This window comes from Podarcis raffonei, chromosome Z (assembly GCF_027172205.1).
Source record: "Podarcis raffonei isolate rPodRaf1 chromosome Z, rPodRaf1.pri, whole genome shotgun sequence".
Classification (NCBI taxonomy): Eukaryota; Metazoa; Chordata; class Lepidosauria; order Squamata; family Lacertidae; genus Podarcis; species Podarcis raffonei.
In genome coordinates, this window is record NC_070621.1 from 4,012,296 (window position 1) to 4,031,523 (window position 19,228).

General features: G+C 44.5%; 2 protein-coding genes across 2 annotated transcripts in view; both read left to right on the forward strand.

The window, feature by feature from the left end:
* SLC27A4 (solute carrier family 27 member 4) overlaps positions 1–19,228 on the forward strand; it is a 105,592-nt gene that overhangs the window by 59,060 nt on the left and 27,304 nt on the right. The window lies entirely within an intron of this gene.
* The window catches only part of URM1 (ubiquitin related modifier 1), a 29,582-nt gene that overhangs the window by 4,917 nt on the left and 5,437 nt on the right, over positions 1–19,228 (forward strand). Inside the window, exons 2-3 of the mRNA XM_053374931.1 lie at positions 356–426; positions 19,003–19,084. Of these exons, the coding sequence (XP_053230906.1) occupies positions 356–426; positions 19,003–19,084 (153 nt within the window). The remainder of the gene's footprint in view (positions 1–355; positions 427–19,002; positions 19,085–19,228) is intronic.

The window sequence follows — 19,228 nt, forward strand, 5'->3', positions numbered from 1 at the left end:
GTGCCCCCCTAGGCTGCCCCTTCTCCCCTCTGTTAAGAAGGAAGGAGGACAACGATTGAGGAATAAGATTCAGTTGCCAATTGAGTAGGCTTCTCTGTGTGAAATGAGAGGGTGTAGGTTGTATCTTGTCTTTTTCCTCAGATGTCAAATTGTCTTGGATCAACCCTGTATGCTAAGTCAATGGGTTAATTTATTGCATTTGCACATGAAGTAATGCACATGAAGTGAGGGGAATGTAGAGGGGAAACACCTTAGTTTGTTTTTAATTATGCATGCACTATAAAAGGCTGGTGCCTCTATGATTTTTGTCTTTCAGAATGTTGCTGATTATGTGTTTCTTGTCTTAAATTTTCAGAGGTGGAGCAGAGCTCTTGTTTGATGGGATCAGAAAACATCAGGTGACTCTGCCCAGCCAGAAAACACCTTGTGAGTATTTTGTCTGTTCTGTCTTCTTCTGGCCCAGACTTGGTTCTTATTGATGGACCGAGATGAAAATGAAAACCTGTTCTATTTGTGAAGCTTTTATACTCGAGGTCCAGTGGCACATGGGAAACTGCCTTATGGTAGATCAGACTATTTGTCCACTTCCTAGACTTGATGTCTCCTTGATTTGGGGCAGAGAAAGCCCTCTCCAGTTGCCTGCAACTCAACATTGCTGTGATGTCAGGGGGTGATGCATTTTGAAGCCCTGATTGCTGGAACTTCAAAGCACAGCATGGTTTGTTTGAAACAGTTCCATTCTGTTATTTGAATCTCCAAAAACCAGAGGTTCAAGTAGCAGCGCTGGGAGGGAAAAGGAATATCCATGCCTTGAAAACAGCTTTTCTCTCATGGAGCAAGAAGTGATGATGGATGATGGTAGCGTGTAAAGGAACAATCGGGAGCTCCCTTTAAGCCATTATTTGCCCCACATCAGACCTTTTTTATGTCAAGTGTAGGGTGGCGGGCATGGTTTACCCAAAACAGCCTCATGGCCCAAAAAGGGAGGTCTGGCAGGCCAGGTTCGGCCTGCAGGTTCAACACCCCTGCTTTAACTGGAGGAGCCAAGGACCTTCTTCAGGGAAATCAGGTGCTCAGCTGCTGCTTCATTGATCCAGGTGGCCTCTGGACATTCATGCATGTTTCTGGGCAAGGATATAGTGAAGTGCTTTTGGTCTGCAAAATGAAGGCTACTGCAAAGAACAAAGGGTGACTTCTCACACCAACCCCTGGGATTAGACAGCTTCCTGGAGGTTAGCTCTATCAGTGACTATTGCCTATTATAATAGGGCTTCCCAATACAGAGACAGTATTCCGCTGAAACACCAGCTGTTGGGGACAGAAGGCAGGAAGCGCCATGGGCACATCTTGCCCTGGTTGTGAGTCTTTCAGAGGCAGTGTTTGTTCTGACTCACCCAGCTAGTTCTGCTGCTCATCTGTAGGGGCTTGGTGGTACCCTAAAATTCAGGTCCCAGAAAACAGTCTGAAGGCATGTGATGTACGCAACCTCTCTTCAACTAAGCCTAATCTGAGTCTAATCTGCACTTGGATGGGAGGAGGCTTAGGGATCCCCACCTTGTGTTCCACAATGGAAGAAATGCAGCAATAAATCATTGCATATGGGAGAAAATGAGAAATGAGATGCTGATGCTGCCCCCTATACCTTTGCAATAATGTGTAAACAATAGTGCATCAAGAAGAAACTTGACACAACCTGGGTATGCTAGGGTCATGTAACAGCCATGTAAGGTAGGTTAGGCAGAGAAGTGGTGACTGGTCCAGGATCTCCTGTTTCTACTCATTCCTGTGTAGTGGGATTCCTGACTCAAGGAACAAGTGAATGGCAGAAGCAATCCACCACTGTGCTTCCCATTTGCAGCTGAGGATGTTTTTTGCCTTTTCCAAGTTATGTGCTTTTGAATATGTGTGAGAATATCTGGTCACCTGCCACAGTCTTGGGAGTAAGCATTAGATTCAAACATCTAGGGTCATTCAGTGAAGCTGAGTGGTGAGAGCTTCAAGACAGACGAAGGGAAATACTGCTTTGCACATCCCATGGTTAAACTATGGAAACTGCTGCCACAGGTACGGGTTGCCAACTTGAACTGGCCTGGATTACTGCAAACTCCTTATGGTTGCTGCATATTGCCTCCAGGGTCAGAAATGGTGTATTTCTTAATATCAGTTCCTGGGGAGTAGCAGTGGGAAATGGCCATCACACTTGTGTCCTGCTTTGCCGATGGAAAACAAAACTGGACCGGGCATGATTTCGGACTGATCCAGTGAGGCTGTTCTTACATTCTTAATGCAAACTTAAAACTCGTATTAAATTATTTTAGTTTTAGAATTTAATCAAAATTTGTTTGAAGCCTAGACTAAGGAGATGCGAGCCTTTGACCAAAGTAACTCCAGTCCCTAAAGCTGGCTCTGACAGAGATTCAGCAGGCACCTTCTGCTCCATCTTTTAAACACCTTTCTGAAACTTTCCTTTGTGGACAATTAATACAACTTTCTGCAACAGATAACTCTGATTTTAACTTTATATGTTTTTTTTATTGTATGGTTTTACATTCAGTTGTTGTGAACTGCTTTGATATTTTTTTTTAATGAATGGGGCACACAACTATTTGCTTTAAATAAATAAATAAGAATAAATCTAATGGGCATACTCAGCTGCCTCACACCAAGTCAGGCCGCTGGTCTATCTAGCTCAATCTTGCTGACTTCAGCTGCTGCCAGTTCTTGGACAGAAGCCTCGTCAAGTCCTGCTCCACAGTGGGATTTCTTAATTAGGGGAGCCATCTGATTGAACAACTTAAGTAGATGTGGGGAACTACATATTTACCTGCCCCAAACCTGACATCCTATATATTGGGCGTATGGACATGGCTTGGGAAGATGGCCTTTCAGGCCAAATTGGGACCCCCAACTGGGGCCCATGAGCCAGAAGTGTCTTCTCACCTCACCTTGCTCCCGGCTGAACTGAGGTTTTCATTAGCTAAGACTGCAGTCCTATACACACTTACCCGGGAACTCTGTTTAAACATAGTGGGGCTTTCTTCCGAGTAAACCTGCACAGGATGTTTCCCAGTACCCACCCAACTGCCCTTTTTAATTGGGACAAAATCCATACAACTGTCCAGAGAGAGAGAGCACAAGGCAAGTGAAGGATGCTGGTCTGCTTTTGTGTATTATTTTTGTAATCAATGTAGAATAATAGAATTGTAGAGTTGGAAAGGAGCTTGAGGATCATATAGTCCAACCCCTGCAATGAATCATGGGAATCTGTGAACTGAGACAGCTCTGTCCCCTCTTACTTATTGACTTTTACGTATTTTGTTCTCTTGACAACCCCATTTTACTGTACCTCCTGTCCCATATAGTTGTTTTATTGCCATTGTATTGTTGATGGTTTCTCCATTTGTTTGAAACCCAGCAAAAACATATTTAAAGGGGGATGCTGCTGCCTTAGCTCCTCTTCCTTGCTCCTGCATACCAGCTCAGGAAGGACAGGTGAATTGTCCTGGCTCAAGAGGGTGAGGCAGGCAGCAGTGCCCCCTTTGCAGGGGTGCCATGCTACCCTGCAGCGCCTACCTCTGATGCAGACAATTGCAGACAATGGTGAATAAACTGGAAACCCTCAAACATGAAAGATAAGAATTCTATTTATTGGTGTCCTTCTGGATGTGAGTGCTGTGAACTCCGCCAACACTCAGTAGTGAAGCGGGTCATTGTATGGCCGCAGCAACCAGAGATGTCGGAGCGACTGCCTCCTTCTCCTGTAGCCATACAGTGCAGCATTTGTCTGTCGTCAAAAGAAGCATCACTTTCTCCTCTGTGTGTCTGTGTCTAAACAACAATCCAGGAATAATTTTAACTCTTTCAATGGTGAGCTCTGATAGATGGCAGCTTCTAAGTCAGGCTTTGCTCTCCTTGTAACATCTATTTAGTCCCATGTGTGGGCTTGCTTAGCTGCTGCTGCTGCTGCTGCAACATTTAAGTAGCTTATAAATGGTGATACCTGCAGGGTAACTTCAATGTCATGTCAACAGCTTTCCTCTACCCAGAGGGATTATAGGGCCCCAAAAGGGGCAGATGTCAAAACAGTGGGAGAGCAACGAGGTCTCATGTCAGTGCAGGTAAATATGTTTGGGAAAATGACATTCTATCCAACCATATTCCTGGTTTGGAGGACCTGAAAGAGGCACTCCAGATCCCATCACAATCTTTCTCGCTAAAATAATTAACATAGAAGAAAACTTGGATATTTGCCCTCCCTTGACAAATTCTCAAAGGGCTAAAAGGATGATAAGGCATAGCTATTTTAACGATTTGCCAAGATGAGTCACGGACGAAATAAGGCCTTGCCAAGTTCTTCAAAAGAACCAGATAATGCTGAGATTCACCACAGGTGGATGAATCTTATCCCAGCTTTTGAACTGCCATTATTAAAAAGTAGATCTGGAAAATTTCCATTTCTTGCCCAACACAAGAAATACCAAATGTTTACTTATGCCTTTTAGTAAACCGGCCTTCCCGTCTTGACTTAGGGAGATGAAAAAGATCCTATGGTGGTCTCATTTTCTTCACCCGATAAGGGTTTTCAAAGATGAAACAGTGAGAAAGTTGGTCCCTGGCAGAAATCAAAGCAAATGCCGATAAGGGAGACTAAATTAAACAATAGAAACATTACTAGTCCGAAGGAGGAAGAGAAATCCGTGAGTTCAGAAATACAAGAACTGAAGAGGAGATTATTAAGTATAAAGTCTGAGATTTCAATTCAAAATATAAGGACACTAGAGCCTGGAACACAATATTTAAATATGCCCAACAGCTCTCCATCCCGAAGAAAGACATTGGTGCAACTCTCTGATCTCTTCCTAAGCGATAGCGATGAAGAGTAGGAGTCTGGCGACCCTGACATTCCTATGTTAATAACTCCCAAAGAACCTCAGGTCGCTGATAGATTCTTGAAACTAAGCACCCAGGTTATATCCGGACCATTGCTTAACACTCCCAAAATCTACAAGGACGACCGTTCTTCCCTATTGCATTACTGGCAAGATAGGACGGTTGGAGTTCCTGAGCATGAAGCTGGCTCTTTGCTGGCTAGTGATCCCCATTTTACAGCATATGCCTCTTTAATACTCCCAAAGGCACAGAAAGCGTTAATAGCCCCTCGTCCATCCCATGAGGGAGGGAGGGATTGACAGCTAGCGGGCCACTGTGGGGCCGCCCTCCTTGCCTAGGGTGCGGCGGGATGGACTACACCTATTGGGGATGTTTGTCCTGCTGATTTTATATCTCAACATTATACCTTTCTGATTCAGGAGACCTGGTCCAGGGATGACTTGTTAGTGAGGGGATATCACTCCTTTATAGAGGAGGCCAACACGGGGTTTGGGATCACCACCATTGAAGGGCGAGGGAGGTATGGCAGTGGGGGTAGATACTACAGGCGAAGGGTTTTGAGATGTGGTGATGCTCAAACCCCTCCCAATCTACGCCCCATCCCAAGGGATGAGGGTAGGTTGAGCAGGGATTACCCACCTCTGTCACTGGTGTTGTGCAATGCCAGGTCTATAGACAATAAAACCGCCACCATTCGGGACTTTTTTATCTTGCTGGGGGTTGACCTGGCTTGTATGATGGAGACCTGACTGCGTGAAGGTGAAGTAGTCGCCCTGCATGAGATAGCAACCCCGGGTTTCTCCGTCCTCCACCAGTCCCATCTCTTGAGGGGGCTCAATTAGTGCCAGCGCCTTCTGTCAAGAGCTTGGGTGTAACGTTCGACGCCTCCCTTTCCAGGGAGGCGCAGGTTGCAACCACAGCAAAGGTGGCATTTTTCCATCTCTGCCGTATCAAGCCGTTGGTCCCTTACCTTTCTCACCCTGATCTGGCCACAGTGATCCATGCAACAGTCACCTCCAGGCTTGATTATTGTAACTCGCGCTATGCGGGGCTGCCCTTAAAGCTGACCCAGAAACTCCAGCCAGTACAGAATGCCGCGGCGAGGCTCCTTACGGGGTCCTTGCCACAGGATCACATTCATCCAGTGCTTTACCAGCTGCACTGGCTCCTGGTGGAGTACAGAGTCAGGTTTAAGGTGCTGGTTTTGACCTTTAAAGCCTAAGACCCTCGTACCTATGGAACCACCTCTCCCGGTATGCCCCAAGGAGGACCTTAAGGCCCACAAATAACAACACTTTGGAGGTCCCAACCCGCAAGGTGGTTAGATTGGTCTCAACCAGGGCCAGGGCCTTTTCAGTACTGGCCCCGACTTGGTGGAACGCTCTGTCACAAGAGACTAGGGCCCTGTGGGGCTTGACATCTTTCTGCAGGGCCTGCAAGACAGGGCTGTTCCACCTGGCCTTTGGTTTGGACTCAGTCTGACCCTTATGTTTCACTCCCCTTATGGTTTCGATTTATGGGGTACTATTAAAATGAGGTTGCATTTTAAATTGTATTTAACCTGTATTTTAATAAACTGGTTTTTGTTTGTTTGATTGTTTGTTTGTTTCCCCCCTATTATGTTTTATTGTAATTTTATTGGTGTTAGCTGCCCTGAGCCCGGCTCTGGCCAGGGAGGGCAGGGTATAAATAAAAACAAATTGTTGTTGTTGTTGTTGTTGTTGTTGTTGTTGTTGTTGTTGTTGTAATAATTTCACAAGCTTCCTTTGCATTTGTGAGCTCAAAGCAAAAGCACCTATTTCAACATATGTGGGGCTCCCTTTGTGTCCCAAAGGCTGCCTGCCTCCTTGCCTATTCAGGGAGACATAGATTTGGGTGTGCCCACCTGCTGAGGTTTGGTAGGTGATCAGAGCTGGCCCTACCATGAGACAGAGTAAGACAGCTGCCTCAGGTGGCAAATATCGAAGGGCAGCAAGTGGAGAGAGCTGTGTGTGTGTGTGTGTGTGTGCTATGCAATCTACCGGCATCCACTAAATAAGCCTCTGACCTCAGGGTACAGTGAAGTATGTTGAAATAAGATCCAGCCGTCTGCCGAGCTTTCGTACATGGCATGGGACTGGGAGGAGGCAACTGCTTGCCATTTGCTTCAGGCAACAAAATGTCTTGGGCTTTCCCTGCATGTGATAACCATTGATTGTGCCTTCTCAGTAGCAGCTCCCTAGCTCTGGACTTGGTACTCCATAGAAATTGTTTTATTCACACATGCCTTTGGAGAACAGCAGGTGGTGTAGTTTTACACTGCTGGCTGATTCAATTGCTTTGTTGCTCTTCTGTTCATTTCTTAGAATTATTATTATATTTCAGTTACTGGTATGTTTGATAGGAGCATATAGGAAGCTTTTTTATTCTACATTGGGCAGTTGGTCCATACTCCATGGGGCTAATGGGAACTGGAGTGCAGGCTTTTCCACTGGACTGTGGGCCTTCTGTGCTGTTGTTTTAACAAGCTGCCTCAAAAGCCATGGGGGGAAAGTATGTGGTGTTGGTTTTTTAACATTTCTGCATACTGTAGTTCCCTTCTGAATCTTAGAATTTCCCCGGATTTTCTTGTAGTAACAAATTCAGGTTTTAATGCTGAACTGCAACTGTCAGTGTGCAACTGTTTGAAGACAGAGAGATCATTCCAAACATAAACTTGGAATGTAGGACAACTTTGCCCTTGGTGTCCAAAATAGGCTCACCTTTTCCTCTCCTCCTCTTCTTCCTCCATCATGCCTGACAAGGATTGAGAAGGCTTTTCGTAGGTTCTTAAGGGCTTTCTTAATGGCCTTCTTAATGATAGCGCCCTTCACTTCACCAGGGGACAGCAGGTTAGTTTAGGACTACATGGCAGGTTGTGTGGCATGTATAGATCCATCCTCCAAGAGAGGAGCAGCCTTTGAGTTCGAGGTTAAAAGAGGGTGGTGGCTAAGATGGGACATTATGCCAATGACCTTGCAGGGTTGATCTTACAGAAACCTCACATCCATAAGTGGAATGGCCTTCTCTAGGCCACACAAGGAATTTCCCCATTACCAGAGGGTGTCCCGCCCCACATGCACGCTTCGATTATTTGGTAATAATCAAACTGACTCTCTTTCTCAGCCTTTTCCTGCAAGCCCTTTTGGAGAACAGTAGTTGAACTATGACTCAGGGGCTCTTACAAGGCGTGTCAGCTATTCAAATCAAGCTTCTCTCTCTCTTCTGCACAAGAAAGAAAATGGCCTAAGACAGATTGTCTTGGCTGTCCCCTGCTCCCAGCCACATACTTGATGAGAGGGTGGGAGGCAAAGGGTGAGGCCCTCAGGAGCCGATCCCTAGGAGGGCTTTGGCCAAGCTGTGGGAAGGGGAAGAAGAGGGTCAGGGAGGGGACACCCAGGGCCAGCTATAAGCTTCTTCTGGGGGCTACTGTGCAAGGTGCCTTCAGTGGGCCCACCCGCCTTCAGCCAGCCTGCTCCCTCACGGTCACTGTTGCCAGCTGCTGCTGCTCCTTTGCCACACAGTTGCTGCCACTGCTGAGCAAGCAGGTGGGCGGACAGCTCTTCTTCCTTCTCCTCACCTCTGGCACTTGTTTGCCAGCTTTCCCCATCTGGACCAGAGCAAGGGGCAGGTGTGCAAGCGGGATGCAGTAGCAAGTAGGAGGGGCTGGTCCCGCTGGTGTGGTCCAATCATGCCATCCCTTGGAAGGGAGCTGTGTGGAATGAAGGCATCCTGGAAGAAGAAGCCACTGCCTTGAGCTCCTTTAGACTTCAGTACAGTAGTCGATCAGGGTTACCTCTCTATCCCCACCATCCAGGTATGACACCTAAAGGTGGTAGGAGGGTGAACTGGTGGTGGTGCGAGTGGAATGGGTGGAGGAGGGGATGGTGGTGTGTCTGTGTATTTGTGTGCAAGTTTGTAGGAGGTCCACAAGCCCTTTAAGTTGCTCGGGTTTAGTTCACACGGTTCGTGGTGCCAGCTGTTCCTCGCCCCCCTTCCCCTGCCCTCCCTCCCAGGGACTGTTTGCTGAGCTGGGGGCTCCTGTGCAAAATTGCTTTTCAAAAGCGCCACTTTCTGCTTAATTAAACAATGAGCCGCCCCTCCCCTGCACATCTGTAAAGCCCCTTCTGCAGTCTCTTTATCCCACAAACTGCTCCATTCTCAATCCCTTTCACTTGTAAATCTCCCTTGCTCCCCCCCCCACCCCTCTCACTGGCTTTCTGCACCCCACCCCACCCTTCCCCTTTCAAGTGAAGCTGAGAAGTCTGATTTGGTGGGTCTTGTGTGGTGGGGAGGACCATCAGCGATGGCCACCACTTCCATGCACAGGCCCAGTGGATCAGCTAATCAAGCTGCTTGCCCTTGAGGAGAATGTCCTAAAGGGAGTATTGGAAGATGCCTCTCCCCTGCCCACCTGCCAGAGCCTGTTGGGACTTTAAATTCAACTTGACTGTATGCCTCTTTCCCACCAACAAAGTTGGTTCATCGTGGGCCCACAGCAGTGAATGAAGCACCAGAAATAAGCACATGACTAGCTTTACCATCAGTCCTAAGTAAAAGAGCAACAACAACAACAATGTGGCAGTAAGCAAAAAAATTCAATTAAAGCAATGAACGCACTTCACTGCGAAGGCCTAAGAATTCATAAATAAAAATTATCTTAAATGGGGGATAAACTATGCAGCTAGTTTAGGTTTATCACCCAAAATGTTAGTTAATAAACTGAAATATTTTGATTATAGTTGTAAAAAGGTGGCCCCAGCTGGGCAGCAATTTTTAATTTTCATTTCAATTGAGTACTCACAAATCTATGCACAGAAGGTGCCATCTGCAGAGAAACACAAGGCATCCTCTTAAGAACCAAAGTTATTGAAACCCAAGATCACTTTTTAAAATTCATCTAGCCCACCAAGCCATGGAAAGTGGTGCACCAGCCTGATTGAGAAGTGGTCTTCAGAGATGCTCTCTCCAAAGCCAAAAGAAGGACCATTTGTTTCCATGCCCTGCAGGCCCATAGCTCTTGGAGGGGCGTCTGACCCAGGGACTGAAAAAGCCAACCCTGGTGCAGTGGTTAGAGCAGCCCTCCCCATCCTGGTGCTCTCCAGATGTTTTGGACTGTAATACTCAACGTCCCAGACTTTTAGAAATCTGGAGGACACCTAGAGTTTAGGGAAAGCTGGGTAGGAATGTTTGTTTATTTATATTTATTTTAGTAGGGTTTATATACTGATTTCATTTATATACTGATTTCAAAGCAGTGTACATATCATGTTGGAATAAGACCAGGGAGAGCTGGGTTCAAAACCCCACTCAGCCATGAAGCTTACTGGGTGACTATGGGCCAGTCATTGTCTCTTAACCATGGCTACCTCCCTGTTGTCATTTAAAGCTGAACCCTATGGTCCATGTGGAAAAAAAGCCCTGCGTCGTGTTTCTTCTGCTGGTCATGTGCACAAAGTAATGCAGGCCACTGAGCTCCCTCCCTACCCCCCAGAAGTTCTGTCTGCTCCCAACTCCCAAGAGCCAATTATTCCTCCTCTCAAACAGGCTTTTCCTATGTATGCATATACCGTATTTTTTGCTCTATAAGACTCACTTTTTCCCTCCTAAAAAGTAAGGGGAAATGTGTGTTCGTCTTATGGAGCGAATGCAGCTATCCCAGAAGCCAGAACAGCAAGAGGGATTGCTGCTTTCGCTGTGCAGCGATCCCTCTTGCTGTTCTGGCTTCTGAGATTCAGAATATTTTTTTCTTGTTTTCCTCCTCCAAAAACTAGGTGCGTCTTGTGGTCTGGTACGTCTTATAGAGCGAAAAATACGGTACTTCCCAATGTATCTTCTTAGCCTTAAAGACTAGGAACTTTGGGGCCAGGAACAAAAGCTGAATAATCTTTCCGGATAGTAAATCTGTACATTGTATGAATTAGAAATCCACACACTTTTTAATGTGTTACAATTTGTTGTTATTGTAGCAGCATCTTACAGACTACAAGGGGGCAGGTCCCTGCTTCAGGCGGTTTGCATCTTGAAATAGTGACCTTGCGTTTTTGAAAAGACTTTTGCCCTGTGTCACATGTTGCGATTTCCCCCCATTCTTGAAACAGCCCTTTGAAGGAGTCGGTCGCTCTTCCCATTTTACAGAACGGGGAATTAAAACTGGGAGAGAAGCCCTGACCAAGGTGGGTTTTAATTTGGGTTCGGATCAAACAGGCCACCTAATGAATTGCACCACTGAATGTAATATGTGGAGCTGGCAGTGTGAGAAACGCAGATAGATAAGCTAATTGCCAAATGGCACCTTAAACCTTGGTTATGGTCGCCACCACAGAATGTCTAGGCGCCATACTTTTTTAAATAGAATTTATTGTTGTTGTTATTGTTAATTCATTTCATTTCTATGCTGCTTTATCTTGGAAAATAATCTCAAAGTGGTTTAAAGGTAAAGGGACCCCTGACCATTAGGTCCAGTCATGTCCGACTCTGGGGTTGCGACGCTCATCTCGCTTTATTGGCCGAGGGAGCCAGCGTACAGCTTCTGGGTCATGTGGTCAGCATGACTAAGCTGCTTCTGGCCCTCAAAGTGGTTTACAACACATTTAAAATTTCAACAAAACAATCCAAAATAAAACAAATTCAAGCTTCAAGGAAAATGTTTCAGATCCTCCTCTAAGGGACATTCTGCTTTCCCCATATTTATTTAGCTGCTTAATTTATATAGCAGAAGTACTCTGGGAAGCCCATGTGGTGTGACTTAGGTGATCAGGGTTCGGATCCCCACTTAGTCATCAAGCACGCTGGGTGACCTTGGAGTGGATCACAGCCTCTTCACCTACCTCGGAGGGTCATTGTAGGGATTAACTGAGGGGGGTGGGACTCATGGACTCCTTGGAGAAAAAGGTGGGAAACAAAGGCAGTAAATAAGTTATTCTGCTTACCTGCTTAATAAAGCTGGAGGGTCCAGCCCATTCACCAGAAGTGAATGATGATGGTCACCCCAAATGCAGAAGGTTCAGCTTAACATATTTTGAAGTACAGTGGTACCTCGCAAGACGAATGCCTCGCAAGACAAAAAACTCGCTAGACGAAAGGGTTTTCCGTTTTTTGAGCTGCTTCACAAGACGATTTTCCCTATGGGCTTGCTTCGCAAGACGGAAACGTCTTGCAAGTTTGTTTCCTTTTTCTTAACACCGTTAATACAGTTGCGACTTGACTTCGAGGAGCAACTCATAGAACGCGGTGTGGTAGCCTTTTTTGAGGTTTTTAAAGACTTTGGTGATTTTTGAAGCTTTTCCAAAACTTTCCCGACACCGTGCTTCGCAAGACAAAAAAAATCGCAAGACGACAAAACTCGCGGAACGAATTAATTTCGTCTTGCGAGGCACCACTGTAATCATCTAAAGCAGTGGTTTTCAAAGGGTGTGGCAGGAGAGGGTGGCAAGTTGTCCTGATCCACTGACTCAAAAGTGGGCTCATGGGAGTGGTTTGGTGCAGGTATATGAAAGAAGGATTCAAAAGGATTGCTAGAGTGATCAGTTCTAGTGCTTTATTAATAGAAAGACTTACCAGTGAATCAGCCTGCCAGGCCTTGCTGCTACTATAGATGTAGGATGGACACAGCAGCAGTGAGAGGTTGCCATGACTTGTCCACATCTAAGTAAGCATTCATAAAGCCTCAGTGTATAAAGCAGCGCATATCAGTTTGCCCAGAACCTCCCATCATGCCTGGCTGGTGGGACCATAGGTAGCCATAGGTAGCTTCTCTCCTTCCTGGGCCCAGAGCCCAGCATCCCAGTGTCCACAGAATAAGCACAACATCAAGTGAGCCAATTAGCATATATCAATATAAAGATATGTGAGCTTATTCTCACAACAACCACAAATTATTTCTGCGGTTATCTTGACTATCAAGACAGCGTTTGCAGGCCTTTGGGAACATTTCACTTAGGTTCAACGCACAAGTGTAGCAGGAAGATTAAAGGACCATCATAGAAACATTTAAGCATTTCAGTATAGTATAGTACAGTGATACTTTTTCCCCCTGTGGGGACAAAGGGGGACTCATACCCCTAAACATTTTGTGAATTGAAAGGGAGAAGAAATTCACTGTATTTATTTCCCCCGATTTGAACTGTATATATTCCCCCCCGGTGGTGATTTTCTTGAGTCAAAATGAGAGTACCCCTAAACATTTTTTAAGAAAAAAAGCACTGAGTTATACCATAAAATTATATATCAATGGAAAGATAATTTAATGAAGAATGCAACGCAATAACTTTTATGAAGGATTAATCATTACAACAGCAGTCATAAAGAAGAAACGTGAAACACACCGAAAAAATGAGATACACAGGTTAAATTGCCATGTTGGCACTTTGCGATAAATAAGTGGGTTTTGGGTTGCAGTTTGGGCCCTCGGTCTCTAAAAGGTTCTCCATCAACAGTATAGTATAGTATAGTATAGTATAGTATAGTATAGTATAGTATAGTATAGTATCAAGATCAGAAAAGAGAAAGGCTTCTTTGTGTTTGTGAGGAGATGAGAGTGTGTTTAACTCAAATTAGACAATATAAATGAGATTGCCTGGCCAAAGCCTCTCACTGAGTTTGTAGACATACCTACTTAAGGTACATATTTAAGAGGCTTGTTTACTTTATTTTGGGAATTATTCATGTTCTTATCTAGCTGCATTGTTTTATACTTTCTGGATATAGTATGATCTATGATCATATAAAGTAGTTGTGTTCTGTGTTATAAATCAAGCACTACTAGGAGTTATTTCTTTTTGTTTCCCAATGAATTTCTTATCAAAAAATTTGGTGTGACATGAGTAAATTTTTATTCTGAAAGTGTGGCCCAGAGTAAACAGTTTGAGAACCACTGATCTAAAGAGTTCAATTTAAGTCCAGAGTCTAAAATTACTTAAGTCCACCCCTGGCCTGGCCTGCAATAAGGTGGCTTCTGATAGCATATCCACCCCCACCCAGAAAGCCCCAGCTCCGTTCTGCTTTGCTTATGGAACTCAACCATCTGGGTATTTTTTCAGGGAGGAGGGAATCAAAATGTGAAGACGCACTGGATTATTTTGTGAGTAATCTGGTTTGGTAATGCTCCTGCCTTAATGGTGCCCTTAATTCAGCCTCTTGGGCAAAGGGCCCATCTCTTGCAGAGCAATGCATTGGTGTGGGGGTGGGGAGGTGCTTGGCTTCCTGTCCTCCCTGCCCCCTCCCTCAGTATTGAAAGAATAAGTCATCTGTCAGTTGCTGGAGGTTGTAGGTGCTCTTCCCATCCATGCAACCCGGAATAAAGGAAGAGGCTCGACAGAGGCAAGTGGCGGGGGTGAGGGTGGGAGAGCTTTGTCATGACTACGGTGGCTGAGAATGTAGGCAAGGTGACGCTTGGCCGGAGTTAGTGACCTCAGCAAATTGGAGCTTGGCCGTGGTCAGTATGATAAATGATCTCATTCTTACGAGGGGAGTGGGGAGCGGAGAGGGAGGAAAGGGAGAAGATAGGAGGGTGATGTCAGGGTGAAAGCGGTACTCCATGGGGAGGGGGTCAGAGGAGGCAGTTGAAGGATAGGTGCAGCACCTGCTCAGCCACCTCCTTAGTGACCAGCTTGACCATCATGATGGTGCCTCTTTCATAGCATCATAGAGTTGGAAGGAGGCCACAAGGGTCATCTGGTCCAGCCCTCTGTAATGGAAGAATCTTTTGCCCAAAATAATAATAATAATAATAATAATAATAATAATAATAATAATAATAATAATATATTTATACCCCGCCCATCTGGCTGGGTCCCCCCAGCCACTCTGGGTGGCTTCCAACAAAACACTAAAATACAATAACCTATTAAACCTATTAAAAAGCTTCCCTAAATAGGGCCTTCAGGTGTCTTCTAAAAGTTTGGTAGTTATTTTTCTCTTTGACATCTGGTGGGAGGGCGTTCCACAGGGCCGGTGCCACTACTAAGAAGGCCCTCTGCCTGGTTCCCTGTAACTTGGCTTCTCGCAGTGAGGGAACCACCAGAAGGCCCTCAGAGCTGGACCTCATGGGACTGAGATTAAGAGTCTCGTGCTCTTCCGACTGAGCTACCAAGACAGCAGTAATTCCATTTTGTTTTGACTTCTGTGGCTTTTGTCTGAATTGTCTCACCCTTCTTCTCCTACACACTTCTTCCACCCACTTTGAAGACCGGCAGGTATCCGATCAGGTCCACTGGCTTTGTTGTTTTTCATTTGTTTAATAGCTGTACACAACTCTCCCAGATTTGGAGATACTGCAAGCTCATCTCTAATTTGTTTTTGTGGAATTTGTGAGAGGACCTTGGCAGCTACGGGGGAGTTGCGGTTAAGGAGATGCTCGTAATGTGGTACCGTCTGCTGAGCGTAGGGGGCATATGCCATGGTTTTTTGGCCCAAAGAGGGTCTTTGTGGCTTTAAAGAAACTGTGCATCATGAGTGTCAGCTAAGTACTGGATCCCTTGAGCTTTTTTTATCCACCAGGTGTTCTTTAGTTCTCTGGTTCTTCTTCGAACCTCAACCTTAGCATTGGCATAGATTTTTTTCTTAGTGGCGTAGTTTATATCTTTTTGCCAGATCTGAAAGGCCTTCCTTTTCTTGTCAGTTATTGGTTCAGTCTCTCTGTCATTCTCATCAAACCAGTCCTGGTGTTTCTTGGTTTGGTATCCAATAGTTTGTTCACAGGCTGCAGTAATGGATGAAAATGTGTGTGTGTGTGTGTGTGTGTGCGCGCGCGCACGCACGCTTTAACTCTATCAATGTTTAATTATTTTTAATGGTTTTTTTCTGTGTTTTTAGCTGTTCTTAGTTTTATCTGTAAACCTCCTTGACTCCCTGTCAGGGAAAAGGGTGGAGTAGTAATATTAATAATAATATTTATACTCCGCCCATCCAGCTGGGTTTCCCCAGCCACTCTGGGCAGCTCCCAACAGAAACCCTTAGAGCGATGGGGGTGGAGACACTCCTTCAGGTACACTTCAGGTATATTATAATAATAATAATAATAATAATAATAATAATAATAATAATAATAATAATAATAATGGAACATTGTTGCTTGTGGATGAGCGACATTAAAAACAGGGAAAGTTGTGAAAATATGAAGGCAAGGCTCCAAAACAAAAAATATTCCACATTGGCAACTTGTCACCTTCTTAAAATCCTTTTAACAAATTATTTTCTCTCTCTTTCTTCTGTTGCTTCTCACCTGTCCAGTAGGAAATGAACTGATGCTATCACCATCTAAAATAAATTGTTCTTTGGCTGTCTCAGTCAAATTGATAGTATGAAAAGAAAAACAGGCTGCCACCCATTTCTTCTCTCTTTCCCACCCTTAATGCTACCGCAACCCACAGTGCCCATCTTCCTTGTCAGCTTTCTAAATAGAAAGATAAAGGATGGATTTTAATAAGGAATGGGGCAAAGACAAAGGGCTGTTGTTGATTTTCCAAAGAACGAGAGAGAAAACTGGCAAAGTAGTCTTCCTTGCTGGAGATCCCCTCCTGTGCTTTCCAGCAGCAACTGGTATTCAGAAGCGTGGCTGCCTTCAGGTGTGGATCATGGGTAGTAGCCACTGATAGCCCTCTCCAGTGATGATGGTGGTCATCACTGCCTTCCCATGGGACCCAGTTCCATAGTTGTAACTATATGTTGCATGAGGAAGTACTTTCCTTTAAACTAGCAACTAAGAAGTTTCCCCTCTCCCCCCCTGAAAAAAATAGGTTATTTTTTTAAAAGGGGGAACAGGAGTGTATTTTGGGGGGGAAAGGAATTGTGAGCTTGGTTCTGGCATTGATCACAAATTCCTGGTTTGAGCCGTTGTCAGAGGCATGTAAAGTTCCTTAATTCTTAGTGTATGTCCATTTGCCTGAGCTGCCATTTTATATTTCAGGGGTTCTTGTAAGAATAAAGGGTGGTATTTCAACCATGTTTTACTCAAGAGGAGACCTGTTGAAATTAATGAGCATGAGAGTGGAGAACTTAAATTAAAAGAGTTTAAGGATTTATCAGGGATGTTAACAACATGGTTACAGTATCATCATTTGAATTAAATTTTTTTAAAAGGATATGAAGCAGGGGTTTGGGGAACAACTACCACAACTAGAGAGAGAGAGAGAGAGACCTGTTAAACTATAATGTTAAAGTGATGTCTAAAATGTATGAGATGTTATCGGAATAGGACACAAAAGATGAAAGAGTGAAATCTTCAATGATACAATGGGCAATTGATATTGGTCATAATATAGAAATGGAAGCATGGGAATGATTGTGGAAAATGGGTATAAAATTTACAGCATGTTATGGTTTAAGAGAAAATTATATGAAAATGTTATATAGATGGTACCTAACATCCAGTAGATTGGCAAAAGTATAAATAAAAATAAAAAAGTGTTGGAAATGTAAAGAAAAAGAAAGTACCTTTTCCCATATGTGGTGGTCTTGTAATAAGGTCAAAGCTTACTGGGAAATGATATATAATGAATTGGAAAAGATGTTTAAGATAACATTTGTTTAAAAAAAACACCCCAAAAGCTTTTCTTTTGGAAATTATGGGATCAGAACTACCTAAACAGTATAGAAATTTATTTATGTATGTGACCACAAATAGAATGCCCAAAAATGGAAGGATGAAGAGGTCCTGATGAGAGAAGAATGGTTACAGAAACCATTCTTACTGGAAGAATAAGAAATCAAGATAACAAACTTTTTAGAAAGGAATAGAAATGGTTTATTGAGTATTTAGAAACAAAGTGTAAACAGATTGTAAAAACCTGCAGTTTCAAATATATATATATGAGCTGTATTTCAGAATAGATAAATAAAAGAATAAGTTAAGATAATTTGGAGCACGCAGGAAAGGTCAAAAATAAATGTAAAGAACCACAGAAAGAGGGGGAAGGGAGTCAAAAATGTTAAAATTATGATTGAATAATTCTTGTAATGCATATAAATGAAAAATATTTTTTTATTTTAAAAAAACAAATTAATGAACATGACTAAGTCAGTCCCATTGATTTCAGTGGGTCTACTCTGAAGAAAACTTCATTGAATACTGCCAAAAGTAGATCCCACAAACCTGAACCAAAAGCCACCCTGCCATTGCAACAGAATCCATCATTGAGAAGAATGAAACACGAACAAACGTTGTGTATACTATGCATGGTCAAAAGGCAGGACAACATGTCCATGGACTGCTTGCATTTGGAAATCCCAACCGCTACCTTTCCCCCCAGGGATGCGGGTTGCGCTGTGGTCTAAACCACTGAGCCTCTTGGGCTTGCTGATCAGAAGGTCAGTGGTTCGAATCCCTGAGACGGGGTGAGCTCCCGTTGCTCGGTCCCTGCTCCTGCCAACCTAGCAGTTCGAAAACATGTCAAAGTGCAAGTAGATAAATAGGTACCACTCTGGCGGGAAGGTAAACGGCGTTTCCATGTGCTGCTCTGGTTTACCGGAAGCGGCTTGGTCATGCTGGCCACATGACCTGGAAGCTGTATGCTGGCTCCCTTGACCAGTAAAGCGAGATGAGCGTCGCAACCCCAGAGTTGTCTGTGACTGGACTTAACTGTCAGGGGTCCTTTATCATTCCCCCACCCCCCACCGTGGCATTTGAGTAGTGTGCTTTGCAGAGGAGAAGTGGGTTGGAAGTGGGTGCTTTACCCCTTCCACAGCTGCCTCTTCACTTTCCCTTTCTATTTTTATTTCTAGTTCCCCTTCCCCACCTCCTAAGGCCAGGGTTCTGGATGTGTGCATGGGGTGCTTATAAAATGAGACTGGAGTTGGTGTGAGATGATGGGGTGCCCCTGCAAATACTTGAAAGCAATGAGGTGGCATCAACCTGGTCGTCCAGCGTCCTTTTGCAGGTAGCTCCTTCCACTCACTGGCATTACTGCAGTTACAACTTTCCTTTCTTAATCAGCTTTTATCTGGGTAGGAAGAAATGTTAGCAATACTATGTTCTGATTTCATATGGGCAGAAAATGTTACTGGGCACTGCTGCTAAAGCACAATCCAAATTAATTCTTTCTTTTCTTTTTCTCCCCCATCCCCCACCCCACCCCTCAAAAAAAATTATTGCAGGGGATGTTCGAAACCTGCTGGTGTGGATTAAAGAGAACCTGTTGAAAGAGAGGCCGGAACTGTTTGTGCAGGGAGATTCTGTGTAAGTAACTGTGATTGCCCAGAAATCGTCCTGTTCTGGATGTCCCCAGGAAGGCTGGACATGAAGGCAACTGTCCCCTCCACTTGTTTGCCTCCCCCACCTTAAAAATCAACCAGTATTTAGAGCAGGGACAGCCAGATGTTG